Here is a 25,348-nt window from a genome sequence, read left to right as displayed (position 1 = left end):
TAGAAGGAATAAACCATACTGAAATTAATCCTGAAAAGATGACAACATGTATTAAGGCGTACACTTACTAAAAGCTGACTTCTTGATACAAACCAGTTTTTCACTGTAATATACAGAACCACTGAAGTTCTTAAAAAAGCCCAAATCAAAACCAAAATAAGGCACTTAAGCTGGGGTCTGAGTGGCCAAACACCTCATAACAATAGTCTGTCCAGGAGCCAGCCCCAGCCACTCCTGAAGGTTTAGACGGAAAATGCTTTTCAAGATAATCACGTAATTTATTTCAGTGATTGGCTTAATCAAAGCAGGGGAAGCTGATGGAAGTTGCAATGAAAGTCTTTATTTTATGTTAGGAACAAAACTGAATACAAATAGAGGGTATGGCTAAAGAGATGGAAATCTATAGAACTACTTGTACAAATGTGTGTATGTGTTTCAAATTTTTGCCATGTAGTAAAAAGAAGCACCATATTTATCCCACAGACCACATTTAGCTACTACTCAAGTGTACTGAGGGTTACAAAATCACTTTCACTTTAAAAATTAAGTTAAAATTACAACTACAAATAAGATTAAAATGAATTTAGAATAGAGTTTTGTATTATTTAAATCGGTATCTGAAATTAGTATTACTTTGATTTAGATGAATATCTCATAGGGGAGCTGCAGACAATTCCTGTCCTTTTCTGAAGCAGAAGGGATCATAAACCTAATGAAGTACTGTAACTAAGAGGCAACCTTTGTGAAACGAATGGCACTGGAGAGCTGCATTGTGCCCTTATCAAGGAATTAGTTGGACTATGTATCTAAGGACTGTTTGGAGAGATTAAACCATAAACTGGTTTTGAAATCTTCCAATTCTGCAAATCACCAAAAACCAAACCAATGGAGTAACTTGGGAGTCTAAGTTCCCTGTAAGACCTAAGCTTCTAAGTCTCACAGACATTTTAGGTGAAGTATGCTTATAAAGCCACCCAAGACCACCAAGTTCAGATAAAAAAATAATTGCTTTGTATCATTAATTCCTACACATCACCTTCCAGATGTCAGATTCATTAGCAATGCATTTGAATATAATTTAAATAATTACAATGCCATTTTAGAATATGCATAATAGCTTGCCAGAGGCCCTTGCTCACCAGAAGTAATAATTTCCACTTGTTGCAGTGACTTGATGAGCTCAGGCTAAATAGTTTCATTGTTTGAGCCAAGCTTTGTTCTAGTCACAGCCTGACACTGAAATTATGTTTAAGATCTGGGAGTTGATTACTCAGATGAGTGATATGGTTTTGTAAAAGTAAGTCTAATGAATTTGATGATTAGTTTGTTGCCTTTTATTGTCTGTTTCCAAAATAATTTATGCTTGGCTTTTGACTGCTAATGACATCTATGAAAAATGCTGGTGATAAATGCTTTTATAAAGCTGGTTTTTTTGTTTTTTGGTTTTTTTTTTTTTTAATATTTTTTTTCTTTTTAAAGCAGCTGTAGTAACCATTAAGTATGATATAGATGCTGACTAGGAGGATTAAGGTTTACCAGCTGAGGCCCTGTAAAAATGCTAGGAAAGGTAGTGCTCTCAACATACTTCAATCTCTCTTGCTTTGGGTACTTTTGTAACAGGGCTCTCTCTATCTGCATAACAAAAATACACATATTAAATGAAAATCAAGCATGTTTTAAAGCCAAATTGACCACAATGGATGGATTTAATGAATTTATGTAGAGTGGTAGAAGTTCAGATGAATACTGAACCACAGTGACTGGTTCTTTTTATTGGGGCTAAAGATAATGTAAATACTGAAACCTCCCACATTACTGAGGTGCAAAGGTATGGCAGATATTTACTAGCAGCAGTAATGCTTGAGATGTGGAGAGAAGCAGCCAGAAGGAAGCCACAAAGCTGCCCCCACTGGGCTGTGAATGCTTGTCACTGCTCCCTCTGCAGGAGCCAGGGCCTTGCTCCTTCTCCCTGTGAGGCAGCTAAACTTCACAGAGGCATAAAGGATGGGTGCAAGAGAAAAGCAGAACCCTTTCCAAACGTCTGGATTCTGCTTTTCCAGCATCTTATCAAAAATAGAAAAGAATAACTAAAATATATATCCCAAATTTAAAAAGACAACAAAAAAGGTATTTTTTGCCTATTTCTGACAAATTGCTAAGATTTGTTTCCCCCATCTGTGTCAACTACAGCATTTTCACCTCTTTTTAATGGTGCTGTTGAATATATAGGTAACACTCAGTTAAAGTTCACATTTGATTGTTAACCTTTTCCCACCCTTCCTGTCATGCTAAATTTTCAGTTTTATAATATGAAAATATATTTTAGTATCTAGAGAATGTAACAAAACTAGGGGGAAATATTTGCTAATCAAGATAAAATCCTGTCACCTTTGTTAGCACTTAGAGTAGGTAATATTTAGTGTGAATAATGACAACAGAATCTCAGCTTGATTTCCAAAGTTGTTCCCACATAATTTATTCAAAAGATAAATTCCCTAATGAAAGACCCTGGATCTACTTTAAACCAACATTATTTCATCTATAATTACTGCCCCAGGAATAACGTACTAACTGCCACTTATCACTGTCAGTGACTTTTGAATTCCTGCTACAGCTATGGTATCCCATTGGGTTTGTTTGTCTCCAAGAGAACATGATGTTTCAGGTTTGGCATGGCCCTAAAAATGGAGAACAAAACCTCTCTTTCCCTAGAAATTTAAATGTCCTCTATGTGCCTCAGAACACAGAGGAGATTAAGTCCACTCATTTCCTCAGAGTTATTTCCAACACAATGTACTATATTTTCCATCTGAAGTTTGTAGAAGCTCTTCAGTTCATTAATGTTTCCCCTGCCCCTCTCTTTCGTTTCTTATAAGCTGAGTACCCATTATCTATCACATTTCTTACAAAGTTTGGAAAAGAATATAGATGCTCTGACTGTCAGAGCTAACTTTCAGTCAAAAATCCCCATGCTTTGTCATTATGAGAATCTAATCTTTCATTAGGAAACCATTAGGAGTAAATGTGCTTATGAACATTAATTTGCAATTTGTTCATTATGAGTGTTAGGGAAACTATCAGTGGTGTGTCTTAATCGAGTGTCCATTGTGGACAAGAAAAGGCTAGCCTTTATTGAGCAATGACTACAACAACACTTGTATGTCCTTTACTTTTATGTCTGCTGCTGTGCAGTGGATGACTTCAGATGCAAGTAAAACAAAAACCAAAAAATAACCGGTTATTGACAGAAGACTTTGTTTCCCCACACTATGGCAAGGTCCCCCAGTTATTCATCAAGAGTGGTAAATAAAACCTTCACAGTTGCTTTTATTAAGCTCCCATTTCTGTTTATTTTGCATATAGCTACTACCTTGTGCTAAGATTATAAAAAAGTAAGAGCAAAACACTTTTTTTCTTGTCACTTGGTAAATCAAAATGAGAAATTACATCATCTATGTGTTAGTGGCAGCTGTAAAAGTTTTCGCTCCTAGAACTGTGCTGGAAATAGCCTCATTCCCAATGGTGGGTAGCAAATGTTTCTTCTCAACAGAAGGCATGCAAACCAAAATTCTCCTGGAAAGACCTCACCTTATAAAGCACCTTGTTATTTAATTTGGTCTCAACTAATTGGCAATCTATACAATAATTTGTGTCCAAATTCCAGAGGCAGCAGAGAACAGAAACCTACAGGGAGCTGAAGCAGGTTGCTGGGACACAGCCCAAGTGCCTCCCTCAGAGGTGGCACACACCCTGTCACACACAGCGTGCACAGCCTCACCCCACGGAAAGGCTGCCAGGGCTCTTGGCAGCTCCTGAGCACGGTGGATGTATCAGCCTCTCCGCCCACCACACGCACGAGAGTGACGTTTTGACTTCTGGTGTGCACGCAAATGCAGCGCACCTCTAACTCTGCACGCGTAAGCAATCACACCTGAGCCCTTCAAATGCAGAAACAATCTTCCTAGACCTCAAACAGCAGTCAGCACGGCAACCTGTGGCGAGTTCCTCTGGTACCTATTATCTGCAACAATGCAGTGAAATGCTCATATTTTGTGACATTAAACAGACAATAGGAATTGTAGTCAGATTTTTTTTCTCTGCCTGAATAGTCTGTATTTATCTCTAGGCAACAGGAGAGAAGGAAAGTACAGAGAGCATGCACTCTCATCTAATCATGTAACACTTCAGACCTTGTCTTGGAGCGGAATGCAATGTCTTGTGATTTTTTTTTTTTAAGCTAGAATTAGTTCTGATATACTCAGTCATGCCCTAACTTTCAAGAAAACATAAACCACATCTTTCAGACAGGGAGCAAGAGCCCTTACCTTCTCAGCCAAGAGACTTCCAGCAGAAAACTAGTTGATTTTCTGCCTTTACAAGCCTGCAAAATCTTTAAGGAGATTTTCACACACATACCTGATAGTCCACCAACATCCATCTTCTTCAGGTTCTTTGCCTCCAGAATGACGACAGTCAGTTTGCCAGCAGTAGGCACATAACGGAGGGAGAAGCAGATATCACCCAGCTTCTCTTGCTGTGAAGGCAAACAAGACATTATGTTTTACTTTAATGATTTTTTTTTACCTTGTAAAAAATGCAATTTTGAAAGCCCCACAGGAAATTAGCAGGATTACATCTCCGACTTGTACTGCTAAAGAAAACATTCAAATGAACAATATTGATAAAATTACCACAAATGTCCAGATTAAATCCTTGATAACCTCAAGTCTCCTGCAGCAACTATCCTGTGTACAACCAAATGACAAGATATGTGCTTGCCCGAAAGTAAGTGATATTTCTCACAATTTCACCCCTGACAATAGGGGTCCCACAAATACGGTTTGCTCTTTAAACTTAGCCAGGATTTTTTTGTTTTCTTCAGGCTGCATTTCAGTAGAAATCTGTTAAGAAACATGCACACACAGCTACTAGGGTGTTTTCTATGAAACAGTAATATGGATCTTTCTCATCACACTTTGTCACAAAAGCAAAATGTATAAAAAACCCACAAAGTACAAAATATGCAGTATAAAAAAAGACTTGTCTCCTGTCTGTTGGAATGGGAAAAAACCAGGCAGATAGAGACCATGAAAGGACACAGTACATCCCTCCTCACATGAGGAATAGCTGGAAGGATTTGGTTTTGCCTTCCAGCCCATCATCTGAGATCCTGCCAAATGCAGCCTTTTGCAATTCATCGCTTAATATTTTCCTAACAGTCCTGGCAAAGAGGGAAAAGCTGAATGATGTTCAGAATTACAGGAACTTTGTTTTAAAAGGATGAATAAGAGATAGGAGCTTGCAGATGAGAGAGGGAGGATATCGCTTATAAATGATGAGTTGGATGATCCAAGCTGCTTTCCTCCTTTTCTTTCAAGGCCCATGGTATCTCTAGGGGGGCTAACAAGTATGTTTTTTAGACAAGAAGGATGAGCTTACACCAAGCCAACCAATAAAAAATTTCAGACAGCCACGCTTCTCTTTCAAAGGCATTAGTTCTTATGGCATGTGTCTACTTCCACAATTTATTCTGATAGTAAAGTATAAAGCACATTTTTATGATCATATCTCTTTGCTTCCACAGTTTTCTTAGACACAACTGAGAGCAACTTGCTCACTTGCTTATGGATGCAGTGGATATTTCCTACAGAACGGACAGTCTATGTGCAAAGGACGTAACCTATAATGATTCTAAGCTGATTATTTCAAGTTGGGACTGAAATCCAGGGATGGTAATAGATAGTTCCCTGCCAGACATAATCTCAGCAATCATCAGTGATCAGGAAACATACAGAACAAGCATAGTTACATGTAGTTAAGAAATGCTTAGACAGAACAAACAAAATAGCTTGTGATGCTAAATGCATGTTCTCTATAAAAATAATGCTGTCAGAATGCACTTGTGCCAGTATCTTGAAAACTCTTGGTGTCCTCCTCACCTCACAAGGATATGGTAGAACTGGGACAGATTCCAAGAAAAGCAGCAGGAATAAGTAAGAATATGACAGTTTCTGCAGAAGGAACATGTAAGCAGATTAGGACTCTTCAGGTCGAAAACTGAGTAGTTGGGGAAGAGACCTCTATCTGACCCAGAAGGGCTAGAATGATGTTATTACCTTGTTCAAAAGGACTGACACAAATATAAAAAAATTTACTCATCTCTAGAACAACCCTAGATGTCTTTCAGAACATGGACTGCACTGGCATGAAAGAATTTAATATTCCTCCCTGACTGCATATACTGTCCTAAACCCCAGCACAGATTCAGATTGTGAAAATACAGATTTCAGCCATGCCTGGCTTTAGCTGAGCTTTGAATGGCACAGTGACAGCAAAACATGCTCCTGTTCACCTGACATTTGGTTTTGCAAGTCCATTTTGGATAGGGTAACAGTGAAGTTGATCTATCACTTGCAGGTTGTTCAGAACAAAAGAAATCAATTGCTTATTGATTTGTGTTATCATGATCACAGGTCACCCAGCCACCTGGTGTTCTTCACAGTCACTGCTCTATTACATTGTAGAGTTGGCTTAAATTTGCCTGTGGATTCATGGGGCTCTGTGAGGGCTGAAACAAGGTATATATGAAGGCTTATTTTAGTCCCTCCATCTTAGAGATCTCTGTACCTGTGTATTACCCAATATTCAAGGGCTCTGCCTCACCTCCAGATTCATTAGGCAGAGCTTTAGTTGTAGCAGCATAGGAACTTCTGCCCCTTTTAAATCGATACCATGCTTCTAATTGCTCCTTTCAGTGGATATTTGTAAGTGTTTTTAGGTTTTGTTTGCTTCAATTTTTAGTTGTTTTTTTTAATATTTGTTTGGTGGCTTTTTTTTTTTTTTTTCTTGAATCTTGTGTTGAGACAAGAGTGTGTTTAGAAAGCATGAAATAGTGTTAGGATTGTTGCTTCTGATCTGAGTGCATCAGCAGTAGCTGAAGGAAGTACTTTACACTCAACAGCTATTGCCACGGAGACCATCACCTCTCACCAGCATTTCTCTGTTTGTAATCATGTTATGCTTCTCTGCAAATACTGTAATTGTCTATACAGAAGAGTAATTTTAAGAGGGCATTTAATGTTTTTTTAGCCTCTTTTAATGTAATTTTAGCTGCTGGAAACACAAAGAAGACAGCATCACGCAAACAGCCAGTTTTCCTTAGATCACCAGGAAGCCATAGGAAATGGCAGCAGACTTTGGGCTAATTCCAGTGAATAACCTGAAGTAAAAACGTAGGCACCTCATTAGATGCTTCCAGAATCAGGTTTAGCAGTTCTTTTGTTGGTATGAAAATCTATATCAACTGAATTTCTACAATACCTCTTGTGCTTGTAACCTTTTCTCTTCACATGACTGCAACACTTTTTTTTTTTTTTTTTTTAAATTCAAAAAGTATTTGTCAGGCAAGGCGCTGGAAGTGGCAGCACTACAATGAAGCTAAAAAACCCAATCACTAGAGGTGTGGTTTGCAGGAGATAATTACAAACCCCTGCAGGGCTACGCGGTACAGATGAGTGCTGCTGGTGTGGTGATTATCCCATGGAGATGCCTTATTGTTATTATTAATTCCTTTCAGCCCTGTGTATAAATAATTTATGTTAGTAAATTATTTTGATCTCTGATGGAAACTGTACGTTAGTGTTAGAAACTTCCAGCTGGGAGTTTCATAGTCATTAACCTATCCATGTATAATGCTTATACACCAATCAAAACATTCTCTCCATCTAAGCAACTTCATAACTTCATTACTTTTAAAGAGGATGCAATGGAGCAGAACATAAATGACAGAGACAATGCTGCTAACACTTCTTCAACTTAGGAAAGGCTATTTTTAGTCCTCTTGAGAACCTGGACTTTTTAGAAATGACTCTTAAGTGGCTCCTGCCTGTTTTGTGCTTCTTCTCCTACTTGTCAGTAATCATGTTTGCCTTGACAAGACACTTTCCTAATGAGCTACAGAGAAAAATGCTTTTTGTGCAGATCACTCTCATTTGTACTGCAAAATCTCTAACAGACATATTATGTCATTAATGTAAACATTCTCTACATTTTTGTGGAACATACTATGAGAGAGTTGATGCTTGCACATCTCTTAGTAAAACAATACCAAAATTACAAGCCACAGCACCATATGCTTTCCCCTAATTAGATATAAGACTCAAAACCAATCACTATAGGAACAATATAAACACAGTGAGGTGGTTTTCCAACTTTGGTATCTGATTTTGATTGTGAATATTTGCGTAAGCCTGAGACACACACAATATGATGTGATTTATGGGCAAAGACCCCAAGTAATACCATCTTACCCTAATCAATATTTACAATGAAAGCTCATAATGTTCATTGTTTAATTTTCACAGCTATCAAAATGTTTTAAAACTCTGTGGAGAAAACAGGGACAGCATATTTGTGGGTTATGAGCTAAATTAGTGTCTTCCAAATTCAGGAAACCCAGGTGAACTCTATTGACAGAATCCCTAATCCCAATTCCCACACTGATGCACTTCAAACAATTTGCAGGCCACCACATGCTGTCTGCTCATGGAGATCTTGAATCCATCAAATCCCTTTTCTTAGCATGTGAGGCGTGATTACACTAAGCCTCAAAAGGTGCCACAACAATACTAGTGACAGAACCACATGGATGCAGAAATTGATGACATAGACTGCTCCCAACTTCAATTAAGCCACAGCAGCAAGTGGGTACAATTAGCAACTTGTATACATAGCTGGGATCTAGAATTATGAAAGCATTGCTCCTCTACCCATAGAGCAAAATGGGATCACACTGGGGAAGGGCAATAAAGAAAAAAAAAAGGGTGCCCAACAAACCAGTAAACATGAAATTTTATTGCTACCACAGCTGTCTGATATTACTAGTTCCAAAGACACTGAATTTTTGATAAATACATGATTAAAGAACAAAGCAGAACATTTCAAACATGCAATAGGTATAATCAGGAAAGAAAAAATCTTTTCCTCTTATATTTGCAAATCAGGGTTGACATGACCCCACAATATGAAGATGATTCTGCCACAATTAGGCAAAGGAGTGGGAAGTGAGCAAGAAACTCCTAGTCCTCAGTTTGTAGAAGCAGCTAGAAATAGATGGTGCAGCAGGGAAAGATAAGGAAGGGGAAGAAAAGCTGGAGCTAACAAGTCAGCCCTTATGGCACATTGGAGACTATGACATGAATATGCATGCACACCAAGTACCACTGTACCCCAAAGTCTGTGCACTGCTTTTGGGATAAAACACCAAGAGTGGAGAGGGGAGGCAGAGCTCTCCCAACCCTTTCAGGCAAAGGCTTATTGCAGAAGTACCTGTTTCAGACTTGCAAAATGTTATCTATGCATCCAGTCAATTTAAACCTAAGGGCTTTAACAACTATACCATTAATTTGACCAGCAGAGTAATTCCTTTGTTGTCTGAAAAAAGTTCATGCCCATGAACACAGCAGCCAAGCGGGAAGTAAATAAATGCTAAAAGCCTCTGGAGAGAAGGCAGAACCATCTTCAAGATTGTACCTTTAAAGAAACTATTTTAAAACAATAGAATATGAACAGACAAGTGCCCTACTGCATGATTCCTTACTCTATGATCAGTCTGTGTTTTGTCTTACAAAACGGAAGTACAGAATGTCTGATCAAAAGTCTCTCCTGTTTGCTTTTACTAACTTTTTCTTTTAAAAGAGTCTTCATAGATTACACTCTCTTCAAATGTGCACACTTGGCCACAAAAGGAAGGCCCTGATAATGTAAGTGCAGTTACAAGACATCTAACACATAAATCAAGCAGAAAAGTGAAACAGGTTATAGCATGAGACCTTGGAAGAAACAGAATTCTCAAGGCAAAGAGCCATAGGGCTCACTTTGGACCCTGTAGAAAAGGGACTAACAGTGACAACAGGCTAAAGAAGATATGGAAAGGAAACTGATATCAGGCAAAGAAAAAACAGAAATAGAAGTAAAGGTCCATGAGGCGAATTTTAAAAGGGAGAAGTTCTAGGGCAGACAGTAAAGGTCCATGAGGCAAATTTTAAAAGGGAGAAGTTCTAGGGCAGACAGAATACTCTTTCAAATGAAGTGAATTCATTAAAGCTATTGGGAGGTCGTATCTGTAGGCATACAGTCTGTGTCTACATGCTGTAAAGTATAAGTGAGAAAGAGCCAAAAGAAAGGGTTTAATTGCATATTGCTTTTGAGTGATTTCCCTGCCACAATCCTACTCTGACTCTTTGTGATACAACCTTTTTTTTTTGCCAGCACTATTTTTTACCTTTGCTTAAAAGGAAGAGACCTATCAGGATCTTTCTCTGGAAAGAAAAAAATCTACTTATTTCTCCTTCTTTCCCCCAGCCCCCTCTGAATAGCACTACTTGAAAAAGAAATTCGTGACACATCTCTGTCCTCTTATTGCAATATATATATAAAAGCAGTGGATTGCATTTCTTTTAACTGCCATAACTATGTAATATTCCCCAACATAATGGTAAATTTGACTTGAAAGCAATTTGGGCAATAAATTTGAAGCAACCAATATCATTAAAAAATTAACAAACTAGGTTTTGTCAGCTTCCTCCTTTTAGTCCACTTATTACATTTTTTAGCTATTTAGAAAGAGGACTTCAATTACTGCTTTCTAAAAACCACAGAAAATGGAAAGAGAAAACACTGTTATTATTAGTAGAAAATGACACTTCACAGTCATCAGTTTAACAGCATCACAATCAGACGCCTCTTGCAAAATGAGAAGTGCTGTGGCCGAAGGCAGCTGAAATCAAAGACTAGCCAAACTGCACTCTTTGATTTCCAGACAAGAGACTGTGCTGCCAAACATACCAAGTTCTTAATGAAACAAGAAGGAAATGAATTTCTTAAATAAATGAGAAAGGGAGGAATGAATGAACAGAATCATATATGGCTGAATGTCATGGCCTGGTTTTTGGTAACTTTTTGCCTACCCACAAACGCTTGCAGCTGGCTGCTCTGCTTTAATGATTGCATGTCCCTCTGTTTTGCCACTTGGCTTCTCCTTAGCTCCTGCCTGATCATATTTCTAAATGTCACTCACGTCTACGCAGGCCAGTGCACAAAACAAAATTAATTTAACTGAATGGCACACTTATATTATTACTTTTGACAGCATGTAAAACTTATTAACTACAGTATGTCACAAGGCTAGTCTTCTAGTGAGGAGTTTAAGTACAACATTGAAAGGAAATGTAATACATTTGAAAGATTTTTTTTCTTGGCTTATCAGACATTGTGAGAAGTCAAATCACAAAGCTTTTCTCTAATTATTAGAATATTATATATGCACTGCAGTCACTCTACAGAAAGTCATTGTCCTTCTGTGATAGGGTAATAGGAACCCACACTACAGTTCCCCTGCTTGATTTGAAATTTCCTGTAGTAAAGAGCATCTTAATACTCAGTTAATGTAGTGTCTACTACCAAGCGTGTCTTAGTTTCCAAAGGTGATTTAATTAAAAGCTTTAGACTATGAACTGGAATTACAGCATACATCCAAAAATACATAGAATCAGTAGACAATTGTAAAGAATTGCAATTAAGAATCAAAGTAATTACCGATTTCTTTCTTGTAAGATGTATGACTGCATGTGGTACTGCATGAAAAACCTGGCACGAACAGAGTCCTTGCTACAACAACCATACATTATTGGTTACTCCAAGACAGAAACAAGCTGATTTGAACAAAACAGTAAAAGTGGGAATGATTGGCATGATGGAATGACTAATCATCTATGGCTGCTGGTAACTACTGCTGAAATTCATCAGCACCAGGGAAAGACTATCAGGCAAAATCAGTGCTGCCATCACTGAAGCCATATAGTATTACATTTCTATTTGTTCTGCAAAAACTATAAAGAAAAATTCAGTGGAATTCATGGATTACCTTCACAGGCATTATCTTCTTCCCTTTCCTGAAACTTCAACAAACTACAAAGACAATAAGACCTACTACTAAGACATTAAATAAATGTTGACTGATGCCCTTTCTCTCCTCTGTTGCTTGCTGAAGCACCAGTTCAGCTTTCATGTTCCTCCATAATACCCGCTAGTACTACCTCCAGCTCCCTTCCATGACCTCCTCACAAACCCCATAGCCCAGAGCAGCCTCATCCAAAATCTCCTAAGTTGGCAATTAGGAAAGAGACAATACATAGTGGCATTGTTTGCTGGCTAGCTAGGGGCAGGCCAAACAGAACACATGATGACCTGCCATGTGCTCAAGGGTTTCCCTGAACAGGGCAAGAAGCTGAGGATCCATCTTTGTTAAGACACTGCATTCCTTTAAACTTACAGAAATTTTCTTACCTTGCTCTCCAACTTCCAGGGCAGCGTACAACACAGTTTTGTACCAAAGCCAGTTTGTGCCTTTATTTTCACACAAAGACAACTTAGCCACACATCAAAACAAGGATTCCCACTGCACTGCAGCAGTGACCTTAAAAGAGCTGCACACTGAAGACTGGCATAGCAAGATGAAAAGGAACTGGATTTGCTAATGGGAAAACCACAGACAACTGATCTAAGCTGACAGCTAATAGGTGAAGACTTATAGCAAGACAGTTCTCCATCTGTAATTTATCAAGGTGAAGACTTTCTTTCATGTAAAATTTCACCCCAGCCAATATAATCTTTTTTTTCCCCATTCATTGCTTTTATGCACACGCAGGCCTAGAAGTCTCTTTCTGTATCACAGTTTTTAATTTAGAAAGTTTTCTCACATTGTCTTATTCTTACTGATTTTTGTACTGAAGATTTTTCCAGAGCATTGGAATTGCCTAAACATGAGGTAGGTAAAGGATATGCAGCTGGAAAAGAGGCAAGCTGAAAAGCTCAGAAAAGCTCCTGTTGTAGTGCTCCCTAGTTTGAGGGAAGTCAGAAATATATGAGAGTAAAATACTGTCTCAGATAATTGCAGTATTTTTGTCTTTGGTTCCACTTGAAATGAAGAAACTAATGCATATCTTCTACTACAATGCCTTGTATTATATTTTTTTAAGTTCAGCATATTAAATATTTGTGTTCAGTTCAAGAATGAGATCCTTCAAACCAGTGCTACATATTCAAATCTACTGACTTACCCTTACCAGGCTAATATCCACTTCTTAAACTAACCATTCAAACTTTTATTTTTATGAAACTACTGAAAAATATTAAAGTGTTAGATAAATACATAGTGGCAAACTCCTCTTTTGTTACTGAACTTCTCACTATTTCACTTTGAAAAAGTCTCTTAACACATTCTTTAGGAAGACAAGGCAGCTCATCAAAGGTCATCACAGTAATCAGAACCACACACTCGATTGTATTAATCTCTTCAGTAAAGAGTTCATTGCAGTTAGCTAAAAATCTAGGACAGAAGACTGCACTTATCATAAGATTCCTGGCTCAATGATGTTCCTTTTTAATAAATCTTAGACCACAAGGGAAATAAGGCTGAAACAGTGTTAATATTTTACTTGTCTTACTCAAAAAAGGCCAAATAGGATACAGGTGGTATCTATCAGTCATTTGTGTTTTATCAAACACAGATGAAACAAAAGAAGAATTCATATAAGTTGTAATAATGTTGATTTAAAGGATATAAAATATCATGAATATGTAGTCACACTGTTTTATGGGAAAAAAAGGGTACTTTCAACTAAAACCAGATTCCCTCTTTGGTTACATTGGAAATTTGCTTGATGAAGGAAGCATGAACATTTTTTTTTTCTTTTTTTTCCATTCAAGGTCTACTGCTGTTTTTATAGGTGGGGAAGATATTTTGTTGACAAAGGAGGCAGGTGATATAACAGTAAATAGCAATGCAACAGGTTAGTCAGAAAGAAAGTGATTATCAGTTACCTGTAACCAGTTACAATGAGGACATTTTCATACAGCCGAAAGCAAATTTTCTACAGTCTAAGATAAAGAACTCCAGACTTTTTATAAGTATCTTCTGAATCAGGAAAGGTATCTTACAAAGCAATACCTCCTGCTGAGGATTCAGGGTCATAAGCTACAGACTGTTAGTGTAATGCTGTGCAAAACAATCAACAGTAGACATGATCAGAAGAGGCTGGTGACTTGGTCTGCCTGACAAAGAAATAAAGTATACTGCACACAGCTCTTGTGTACATACATTTTTTTAGATGCTGAAAACTACAAAGAAGGTAAAAAGACTCTTACTGGAAAAATGAAAACCTGATTTTGAAAAAAAGAAAAGATTAATTTCTGCAGCTTTCTGAAAAGAAGATTGGACATGACTTGATTACAGAGAATAAGTAATGTAGAGAAGAGAAAGGATCATGTATTAAATTGGTTGAATCTACTGAAGAAGGGCATAACAAGAATCAGCAACAGAGTAGAATCCAGTAACATCGAAGTAACAAATAAAGTACACATTTTAAAGAGAGATAGAGTATTGCCAAAGCTATAAAAGGATGTGTTATTTTCTTCATTTACTTCTGTCTTAAAATCAGAAACTTTCAAACTCTTTGGTCTTAAAGGCCCTCTAAGAGTTTTCCAGTGGCGGTGCAAAGCTGCCTATAACAAACATTGCTGAGCGCTGAGAATCAGAGCGTCTAGCTCCTTGCTCCAAAACCAAGCAAGCTCTAACTTTCAAGCTTGTAAGAGGTTTCCTTGTGCCACTTTCCTCCCAACTTGGCATTGGTAAAACACTATTAGCTCCAGGATGCTGCCTATTTCCTAGACTAAGTTCAATTATAGGACATTATTTGAAATGTTCCTTGAGGACCTAAGAATCCTCCAGATTTAGGGCAAATAATACCACCTTATTTAGAGAAATGTCTAAATTAATTGATAGGAAACTAGCACTATTTATAAAGCAAACAAAGGTTTTTTGAAATGGGAAACTTTTTGCAGAAAGAAAATTTTAATGTTATCTAATATAAATGACCCACATGTCATAGAAAACTTGTCTGCTCTAAAAAATCACAGAAAATTAATGTTTTTCCTGATAATTAATGTGCAAATCTGAGTGAGTAAAACCACTTTCAGCATAATCCATTCCTAAAACTGGGCTGGACATTAACAGACAGGAGATGTCAGCTGCAGACCTCAGGGCACTCCTACAAAAATGAGCTGCTGCCAGTTTTGAAGCTGAGGCTCCACTCATCAACAAGAGGTCCTCCTGTTAATTTTCACAGTTACTGAAGAAGATATGGAAAAACAGAGGTAAAATAACTGGATTTAAGACAACCAGAAATAATTTAAGTAGCACCTAATATAAAGCATCTGATGGGAAGCCCGGGTGCTGTCTGCCTGTTGCCCGCCATAGCACTGAGAAGCTGCAGTGCCATGTTCTACATTGGGGGCATCAAAAGCAAATTGTAAACCCCACTTAATAGTAATCGTACAGGGAATGACTCGAGTCAGAATTTTATGTCAAGCTCTTTGGCTGAGAAGACATCTGAACTCAAGGTCAGCCACAAGTGGAGAAATGCAAAGAGAAGGGCTCTCAAATGCAGTTGCCTTTATCAGTGTTACTGGATGCTGCAGTACTTCCCAGTTCCATTCTGCTGTAGGCAAACGCATGTGCCCGACCAAGCAGCAATAACACAACGTTCAACTCTCTCACTGCTAATTAGGACAATATCTCTGACATTATTTCTGTAATTGTGATCGCAGACATAATTGTTAAGGAAAACATCTTGACCTCCATGTCACTGGATTCAGTTTCAGGTACATGTTTTACTCTAGATTTAGGCCAGCAAGAAGCACATACAGAACACATCTGGATCCAAAAAGATGTCGGAAATGGATTTCATCTGTGCACTGAAGATGGCAGCTTAAAGTGAGTTGTGTTCTGCTTTAATGAGACAGCAGTAGTAATTCTGTTGTAGTGATCACACTCCAGCCCTCTACAGAAAAAAATCATACTCTGAAAAGTCTGCTAATGGAAGGGACAAAACGACAGCAGTAGCCCTCCATCCCTCTAGTGAGTAAGCCAGCCAGGCAGCCCCTGCTGAATGCTTCTCTAGTTATGATGGTGACAAGCACAAAGTAAGCTGCAGAAGGCCACAGGAATGGAAGAGGAGAGATGTACCGGTGCACTAAACTTACCCTGCTGTGTTACCTGTAACACACTAAAAACACATCAGCCACTGTGAGGGATTTCTTTGGCCTTTGGTAGAAAATTGACTTATATGATAGAACAGGAAACTGTAGAACTGAGTTATCTCTGTCTGTCGTCCATTTAGCCTAGAAATAAGACCTGGTATACTTCAAAATTCATGTACTCTACCTCTTGAAACACTAGCATAAACTAAACAAAAGTCTAATACCTCTAAACTAAAAAGACAGTCTTATGTTCTGGATTCTAACTGTGATTAGGGCATTTCGTGCTAATTCCTGCCACAGGTACAATGCAAAGTGCTTCAGATACCAGTTTAAGCTCATTGTTGAACTAAAATGAAACACAACAGGCTCTGAAAAGAGGTTAAATGGTTACTATGGTAATCTCTGACATGGTTTAAATCAGTGTTTAAAAGGTGATAAAGGAAAAAAAAAAAAGAAAATGGCTAATCCCTTTCTCTTTGGACCACTATTCCTAAACCTTTGCCTCTACATGGAGTGGACACAAAAAAGCAAGGATATTGGAGTAGCATACATCCCCTCCTCAACCTTCTAGTGAAAATATTGTTGTCATCTTTGTGAGACCTGCTCTTCCTTTGTGACTGTAAAAATGCTGCTCTCTGTTCTGAAGGTCTTTCTAATGACACTGTATTTTAACACAGCTGCTTTGCAGCTTCCCTTAGCTCCTGATCCCGGTTTATAACAGCAATCCGATAATGATTTTTGTCACTGCTGCTTTGGAAATGTAGGGGAGAAAGGGAAATAAGGTATTAACCTGGACTACCATGAAGCTTCTGCCTGGAATCCCAGTGAGGCCATTTCTGCCTCTGGATTTTGCATTCACTGATGTTGGTAGTCAGAAAAATAAGTCAGTACATAAAGGTCCAGTTGGAGAACAATGATGAACAACTCCAGATATAACATATTCTGTGGCTCTTTCATTCATCAGCTGGTCCTACAGAACCATTTTCTCTCATTTATACTTGGGAGTACTCCATAATTAAGTCTGTATTTCCTGGAATTCCTTCTGCAGTGTGGATCCAAAATATCTCTTCATACTCTAGCTACAGATGAGTTTGATCCCTTTCAGTACCTTTCTCAAAACTCTATAAAAACACTATTCAGAACATTGCTTTCCAATTGCCATTGAATGTGGCTGTGTCTTTGAACTTTAAAATATCTTCTGCTTCAGCAATAAAATCCCACACAGTAATATTAATATGTGGAGGCTGGGAACTTCCCACTATTCCTGCCTTTGGCCTTGTAATTTTCTACAAGGTTCCTAGCAATATACTTTGTCTGAAATAAATATTATTATTATTTTGTGTATTATGGGTCATTAGATGCTTAGCACCAAGTGTAGGATCTACTATTTCAGCAGAGTTTAACCTCAGGATGCCCTTCTCCACACGAAAGGAAAATGGTAATAAGAACGTTTTTGGCAAATAAGCAATACATGTTTTTCTGATCTCAGAATGAATACTGTCCAGGAACAGAAAAGCCCCAGAAGAGCCTGGATTTAACACTATCAATGAGCTTCTTCTTCTTTTATACCATCTTCTGTATTTGAATTTAATATCTGTAAAGCCAGACAGTTTGAGATTAATCAAGACAAGATCCCTTTTGATTTCAAGTAAGCCAATTACATTATTTTTATTATAACACAAGAAAGTGACCTCCTAAGGCATCTCTTCCAGAGAGGGAGTTAAAAAAGAGAATACTCAACAAAGCTGTATAGTGGGATTGCCAGCACTTTGAGTATGAAAGGTGAGAAAAAAAAAAGCATAATTCTAAAGAACTGAAAACAGTACCCTTACAGCTCCACTTGAATCATATTGTTTTACCTTTAAAATCATTTTAGCATCTTCAATTTCAAGATGAAAACCAACTGATTAACTGCTGAAGAATTTTAAAGCAGGTTTGCTTATTCTCAAACTTCTGAACCTCTGTTTTGTTCCCTGTCTCAGTAAGAAATTCAGTTCCTTGGCAGGACAGATGCTTCACTTACAATGTTGAACAGGTGTTGAACGATCTCTGTTTACTGCATAAACTCTTCACAAAACCTGAAAATTAAAACCTCCTTAAGATTTAACATTTTAAAGTTTTAATTGGGAGTAAGAAGAAGTGAACTTGAGAAGATGTAAACACCATGAAGAAAACATAGTGTTCCAATATAACATGCAGCTAAATAAAGGAAATCTCACATTTTAAAATCTGTCTGACACTCCGACAGCATCTCCATAGGGATAATGATACTTTCTTTCGCAAAGCACTATGCTATCTGAAAAGCTGTAAAGGAACTAAGTGTTATTACCAGCAATGGGAAAGGCCTATTAGATCATCTGTCCATTGCTCTTGCAACTATAACAGAAAATAACAGTGATTTGCTGCTGTAATTTGACAGCGACTTTTGTAAAAATGTCCTTTCCTCTTAGATCTCTGCAAGTTTCAGTTCCAGAGAGTCAATGAGCTGGGTGGCTCACTAACTTTGTGACAGTCTCTAACTTCTATGAAGTACAACCAAGATATTAAATACATATGTTTCAGGCCCACTTTTCCACCTCCTTCCTTCATCCTTTACTTTTGGAAAAGGCAGGAAAGAGCAATCCTCATGAACAGCATGGTCAAGGGTCACAGAACTGCTCTTTCCATCTGCAGAACATTTCCCTCTCATCCCTTTCCAAGGCAGCATCCTGCACCTCTCCCGCTGGGGGTTGTGCATCATGTAGGAGTGACAGTGGTGTTTTCCAACAGACCTCCTACTCAGAAGCCTTGTATAAAATATACCCATCATCACCCACTGTGGTATGAGCATGCATCCATCATGTAAGCTAACCATGGTGGATGCCTGATCAGATAATGCAGCATCTCATGTGACGGCAATTGTGAAAGATCTGCAGAACTCTTCGTGGTGGATACTGTCAGGTCAACAAAGATCCTTCTCCTTATGGTAAAACACTCTGCTTCTCCACTGCTTTCAAGGGAAAGAATTGTTTCAAAAAATTTCTTGGCATGTTTGCTACAACCAGTTTTCAATTTAAGTGCCAATATAACAAAATGTCTGGAGGGAAATCAGCTGAAGTATTCAGAAGATGACTCTCAGTATGATTCACACTGCTGTGAGCAAAGAAGAGGTCTGTCTGGCCTTCTGTACTGGAGTGATAACAGATATTGGATGCAGTGTGTACTCAGATAAAGTTAATAGCAATGACATCTGGTAGATGACAGAGAGGAGCAAACTCTTGTGATCTGCTTTTTAACACTCTGTGCCCAAACCATTATATGTCAGACTTGGTAAAAGTGAATAACCTTTCAGTATCTACCACTCCTCCCTCCCACACTCTCAGTCAAATGAGGCTGAAGGACTACTAGACACAGGGACAGCAGATCTAAAAGCAGCCAAGGAAAAAGGATTCAACGTATGCAGCTCATTAGTAGTAGCCTCCTCAATATTTAGCAGTCACTGCACATTCCCAAAGCCCTCTCACAGTCATAACAAATGCTCACACAAAGGCTTGTACCTTCAAAGTGCTTCACCAACATAAATATATTAATAAGACCTTTCCCAGAAGAGAATGCAGTGTCAGAGAGATGCCATTCAAGTGACTAGGCTGTGAGAGATAGAGCTTACATTATTTCATTAAACCTTCATCCTCCGTCTTCAATTTTAAGCCCATTTTAAAAAAAGGACAGAATGTACAGTGGAGCTTTATGAGCAAAAAGAAGAGTAACTGCTTGTAAAATTGTTTTGCCCCCTATGATTGAAGTGGTAATTATATTGTAATTCTGTGATGTGCATCAACTGAATCTGACATAAACTAAAAACCAAGATTTTTATATTCACTTTGACCGATGCCACCTAGATAGTTCTTTTAAAGTGACTAGTGACAGCTGCCACTGATTCACTTTGGTATACATCTTGTCTAGGGGTCATAATTAAAACATTAAACAGATACTTTGGCAACTTATACTTAATTTCAAACTTATACTTAATTTCATATTTAGAATCGTAGTTAGCACTAGGTTGCTGAGAACTGACAAACTTGCCTAAGTGTTGTAAGGGCAAGAAAGGAAATAAAGCCTGTCATTCTTCAAATATTGCAAATCTCATGCAGATGTGCTTTTCAAGGACAAACTCATTACACAATTATAATATGTGTAATAGTCAACAAAAGATATTTTATTAGCAATAGGTTTACATTTGTCATAAATTTTTTGATGAAATGCAGTTGCTCAGGTTTTAATTTGTTATTTTAGTAAGCCAGACCGCCATATAATATTCATGATCACTACCAAGAGACAAACATGTTTCTACTGCTGCATATCTGATATAGGTAAATCATGTTAGCCTTCCTACACACAGTGTTGTCTTTTCTAATTCTGAAACCAGGGTACTTCTTGGTTGCAGCTGCATCTGCCGTGAATTCTGCAACATCTGCTGGGTCAGATGACAATCCCTTTACACAGGTATGATCTCTCCCATCCCTACTTATTACCACTTAAAATACACTAGAATTTGCTTGGAATCTTTTCTGCTGAGCAGGGACTGGAACATCAAAGATGGTAAGGTACTTGAATCAAATATGGAATATGCTGGAAGATGCATGACATTTCATGTGAAACACAGCTCCCAAACTTCTGACAAGATGCACCTCTCCTGGTTCTTGGTAGAGATTTCTCTTCCGAACTGGGCTAAGCAATTATTTGAATCTGGCTCAACATATATATGACAGAAGTAGAGGTTCCATAATAGAGCAGAATTAAGTTTGGATTAAATACACTTGTCTAATGAGTAAGTGGTTTTTGTAGAATCACTTTTTATTTGTACAGTGAGCTTATAAGCTGTTACAAACCAGCTACACATAGTATATAGAAAATTAAGATTAAAATGTCTCCATATACCCCAAGTTATGATATTTTTCCATATTGACTGGATACCTTGCATGCTTGAGCATTGAGATGCAAAAATAAAACATGAGACCTCCTGTAGTATGAAAAAATATTGAAGGAGTTGGTCTAAGCATAGCTTTTCATGATGCTTTCATATCATCATATTGCCTAGCTTGTTATAAATAAAATGGCCATGCTTTGGTGGCAACTTCAAAAAGGTTCCATCAAAAAAGTATAAAAATAACAGTGTTTTTTCTGCATAAACAGTATCTGAAATTTGAAGAAAGGTGAGGGCAACCTAGATTTCATCTCTACAGCAAACTATTCAAAGCTCTTGCAATACTCTTCTAATATCCAAATACTTCCAGAATGATTTATTTTAATTATATCCTTCTGTTCTAATAAATAGTATTTTCCAACTCTGAATGCATTTCTGGATGTAGCTCACACACTCAATATCTGTTTCAAGCAAGGATTTAATCATATTGTATTAGAAGGGTATGAATTTTATGAAAGCAATCAAGTGACTGCATCAGGTCTTACTGTGGATGTTAGCTAGAACACTTAAGAAGCAACTTTCTATGCAATAAAGCAGACGAAACCCCACACTCATCTGTAGCATGTTATCTGTAAGCTGCATATAGGGATATCATTGTTTATGTTCTAAAATCCTAAAGAAGGCAAAGTGACAATTCCTTTTTGCATAGTTTGGCTTATTTTGTGTGCTTTTAAACAGAAAAGCATAAAACACTTTGAAAGTACAGATAGTAGTGTAATAAAAGACCAATTCATTACTTAATAAAATTTGGAAGGATTAATACACTCCAATTTCACATTTTCAGCTTTCTAGTATGCTGGACGCTTAAAAGAACAGGGCCCTTGAACAAAAAACTTCCTTTATCTCTTTTTTTCATTTTCATATTTAACTCTAAGAGTGGAAGAAAAATGCCCCACATAGCAGGAGACTGATGTCACCTGCAGAAAGAGAGCCCTGCAAATATTGCCACTATGAAACAATGCCATGTAGAACAGTCTCAATGCAGCAGTGGCTTTCAAATCAATAAGCAGTTGAAAAAAGCCATCTGAAAATACAGTCTTTAAAACAAAGACTCAAAAAGGAAGACTGAAGTCTACCATTTCTGAAAACCTGAGAAGGCTGCGTGGCTCTGCATTTGATGCTGTTTTCACCACTTTTAGTCTAAATCAATACTCAGGTTTTCACCACTTGTGAGAAGGGAAGATTTCATTCAGAGATTGCCCCTTTCATTACAGAAACTAAGATTTGAATCCAAAGCACTTCATTAGCTGAATTAGACGATGAGAAACTCAGACTCATGATTATTTCTCCTCCCACCAGAGAATTAAAGCATGCTAGGCACTCTGAGTGGGCATGTGCTGTCTACCAATCAAAAGAAAAAAAATGTAAAAATTAGGACAAAATAGTGTTACAGTAAGCAAAAAGTTGGATGTATCAGTTTGAACAAGCTCATAGGATGCACAATCTGATAATGAAATCTTTCCAAGAAGTGTCTTGTGTACATGTAGCACTATACCTAATAAATAACGAATCCAAGGGATGTTGACAATGAGAGGAAAATAAAAAAGGTGATAAATATTTGAGTAGGATGCCATTCCAAGGTTTTTGTAAAATTTATATTTCTAATCAAAGATTATTATTGGATAGCAGTTCAACAGAACTGTGAGGTATTTCAGTGAAACTCTACCATTATCATCAGGCACAATAAGATGTCTTGAGATGCAAACCCCCAAGAACCACCAAGAAACCTAAATGCACACCACTTAAAATCAAATGCAAATTCTATGTACCCAAAATGCACCAATTCAAGAAAATGTCAAACTCATGAAAACATTTATAATATGTTGCATAAAGTATCAAAAAGATTGACTGAATTAGCAGAGGAGAATGTTGCATTCAGTGAGTATTGGAAAAGATGCATATTAAAAATTTATCAGGCAAAGTAAATCTGAGAAATGCTGATAACAGATGGGAGCTGTCTTGGCAAAAAAAAATATTGCTAGTTTGTCTGTTTTTCTAGGTGAGGTGAAAAGTGTTCTGGGAGGAAAAAAAGTCTGATTTTTCTTACCTCTTCTTTCTCTGCACTTTGCAAGTCCCTCCACTCCTCAGTGACATGACCGAAGTCCACTGTGTTCATTGCAACTTTATATTCCCCAATGATATCATGTTTGGAGAAACGATCAAAGTCATAAACTGCCATCACTAAAGTTTTTCCACCCAGCTCAGAGTATGGCACCTGCAAAGACAAGGAAATGACAAACTCTGCATCTGAGACAATAAAGATTGGTCCACTACAATGCAGATCTATTTCTTTGGTTTATCAGCTGTCATCTCAGGTAAATTGAACTGCAGAGAAAATTATGAGGTGTATTTGTTTCAGAGTCACCAGATGCAGTATTTCTTGAGACAAGGCTCTGGCACTCAATAGAACAATGTGGCAGCTCACTCATCACTCCTGGGTTTTTCTCATTCTACTTCAAATCATTTTGTGGGTGATGAAACTGAAACAAGAAGCCAAATTACTTGCACTGAAGACACATGAACTTTTCACACAATGTTGTTTTTTCCTCAATAAATCACCTGTCATCACTTAGAGATGGCTAGCTCCCAGACTCATGAAAAAACCAGAACTGGCTTACTATATATGAAACAAAGTAATTAGACACTGGATATGTCTCTTACAGTACCAATACCTATTACTTACCAAGGCATATTTTTCAATACTACATCTTTCACATGTTACATATTAAGGTGCTTTTTAAGTCAAAATGTGGAACTAGAAATTGTGGTGGCAGAAGGCCATGTTCTGACAAATTCTCCAGCTGTTCTCATGTGGTTCCAACAGATGCTGAACGAGATGTTTACGAGTCACATTTTTAATATTAGGATGGAGACATGCAGTTCAGGTAAGCTACACCTGAGTGGCTGTCTGAAAAGGTCTGATGTAGGAATTGTTTGGAGTTATGTGAACACTTGGTCAATCTGAGTATATCCTGCAAGGATAAATGGTTTCCATAGGATTCAGTAAATACTTTATTAATTAGAAAGTGAAAGCGTGGCATTACCATTGGCCTTGTTAACCTCCATGTTCTTGCCTGCTTAAACCCTAGGACTGTTGTCTTTTGTTACTGTTCAGCTTCCATTTGCTTATTAAAATACTAAGTAACAACAAGTAATTTTCCCTTTACATAACATCTTATATAACATTTAGAATAAGCCTATCAAGTTGAGAGCCAGATCTAGCTTCCATTATTGAGTCGAATAGTTTCAGTGGTACAGGGCTGTGTATCTTAGTAAATACTACAGCAAAATCTATTTTCCATTTTCTAAATTATCTGTAGCTCCTAAAAAGGGCAAAGGTATGTGAAAGGAAAAATTCTAAATAATGTTAGTTTTATTTTTATACAGCCTGGAAAACGGGAGAAGAAAAATCTTCTGAAGTTTATTTTTGTTAGTTTACAGTACCACTTAATGGATCCTGGTCACATGGAATACGAAGACTACATTCATCATTATTTACTTTTCCGTACTTGACCTCAGTAAAGCTCATTTTAGCTACCTCCCTTTCTAAATGTTTCCTTCATTTATTACTTCTAATGTTGCCTCAGTCTCCAGCTTTGTTCTGGGCTATCAAGGATGGCCTCAGCTCTTGTGAAGGATTGCTTCCTCTCCCTGCTCTCTGTTCAGATGTAATCAGTCTCTTGACTTAAAGCAAGTGGTAAAAGGACACGTATACAGGAGTGTTTTTCTGGCACAGATGTGTCACTCCTCTAGACATGAACCCTGCTCCCACTTTGGATTTGAGGAGGAACACCTCCCTCTGCCAGGCTGGTGCATTGCAGCTAGGACTTCTTGGTTCCTTTTGGCACTGCAGCGTGGGTACACAATTTAGACAGCTGCAGTCTGACAAACACTTGCACCCTGGATGTCTGAGAAAAAGAAATGAAAAGGGGAAGGACTAAGGTTCAGGGCTCAAGATGCAATGCAGCAGAAACACAAGTCAACTCATTCCCATTGGCTGTACTTTGGGAGGAAGGCAGGTAGCTGTGCCCTGCAAAAAGCCACGGGCCTGGGCTGCCTGGTGGGCAGCGCTGCCAGACAGATGGGAAGGATGCCAACAGCAGCTGTGCACCACCTGAAGTGGGTCACAGGAGCAAAGTTCTGCACAAGTAAATGAGACACTGTCAACAGTGCCCACAGAAGTTGTTATTATAGTTGCAGTTCCAGTTAAATGGTCACTAGAGTCCTCAGAACAATGACAGTACTAGGCATGCTTTGCTGGTTATCTCTCAAGTACAGGCCACAGAC

General features: G+C 37.9%; 1 protein-coding gene across 1 annotated transcript in view; it reads right to left on the bottom strand.

Annotated features, from left to right (window-relative positions):
* The window catches only part of SYT1 (synaptotagmin 1), a 241,185-nt gene that overhangs the window by 42,577 nt on the left and 173,260 nt on the right, over window positions 1-25,348 (bottom strand). The window contains exons 7-8 of the mRNA XM_041409785.1: window positions 23,109-23,276; window positions 4,417-4,534 (exon numbers count right to left, since the gene is read on the bottom strand). Of these exons, the coding sequence (XP_041265719.1) occupies window positions 4,417-4,534; window positions 23,109-23,276 (286 nt within the window). The remainder of the gene's footprint in view (window positions 1-4,416; window positions 4,535-23,108; window positions 23,277-25,348) is intronic.

Source organism: Onychostruthus taczanowskii, unplaced genomic scaffold (assembly GCF_017590055.1).
Source record: "Onychostruthus taczanowskii isolate IOZ18803 unplaced genomic scaffold, ASM1759005v1 scaffold31, whole genome shotgun sequence".
NCBI classification, from domain to species: Eukaryota; Metazoa; Chordata; class Aves; order Passeriformes; family Passeridae; genus Onychostruthus; species Onychostruthus taczanowskii.
Note: the sequence above shows the minus strand (reverse complement) of the source record. Positions and strands in the feature narration are given on the sequence as shown.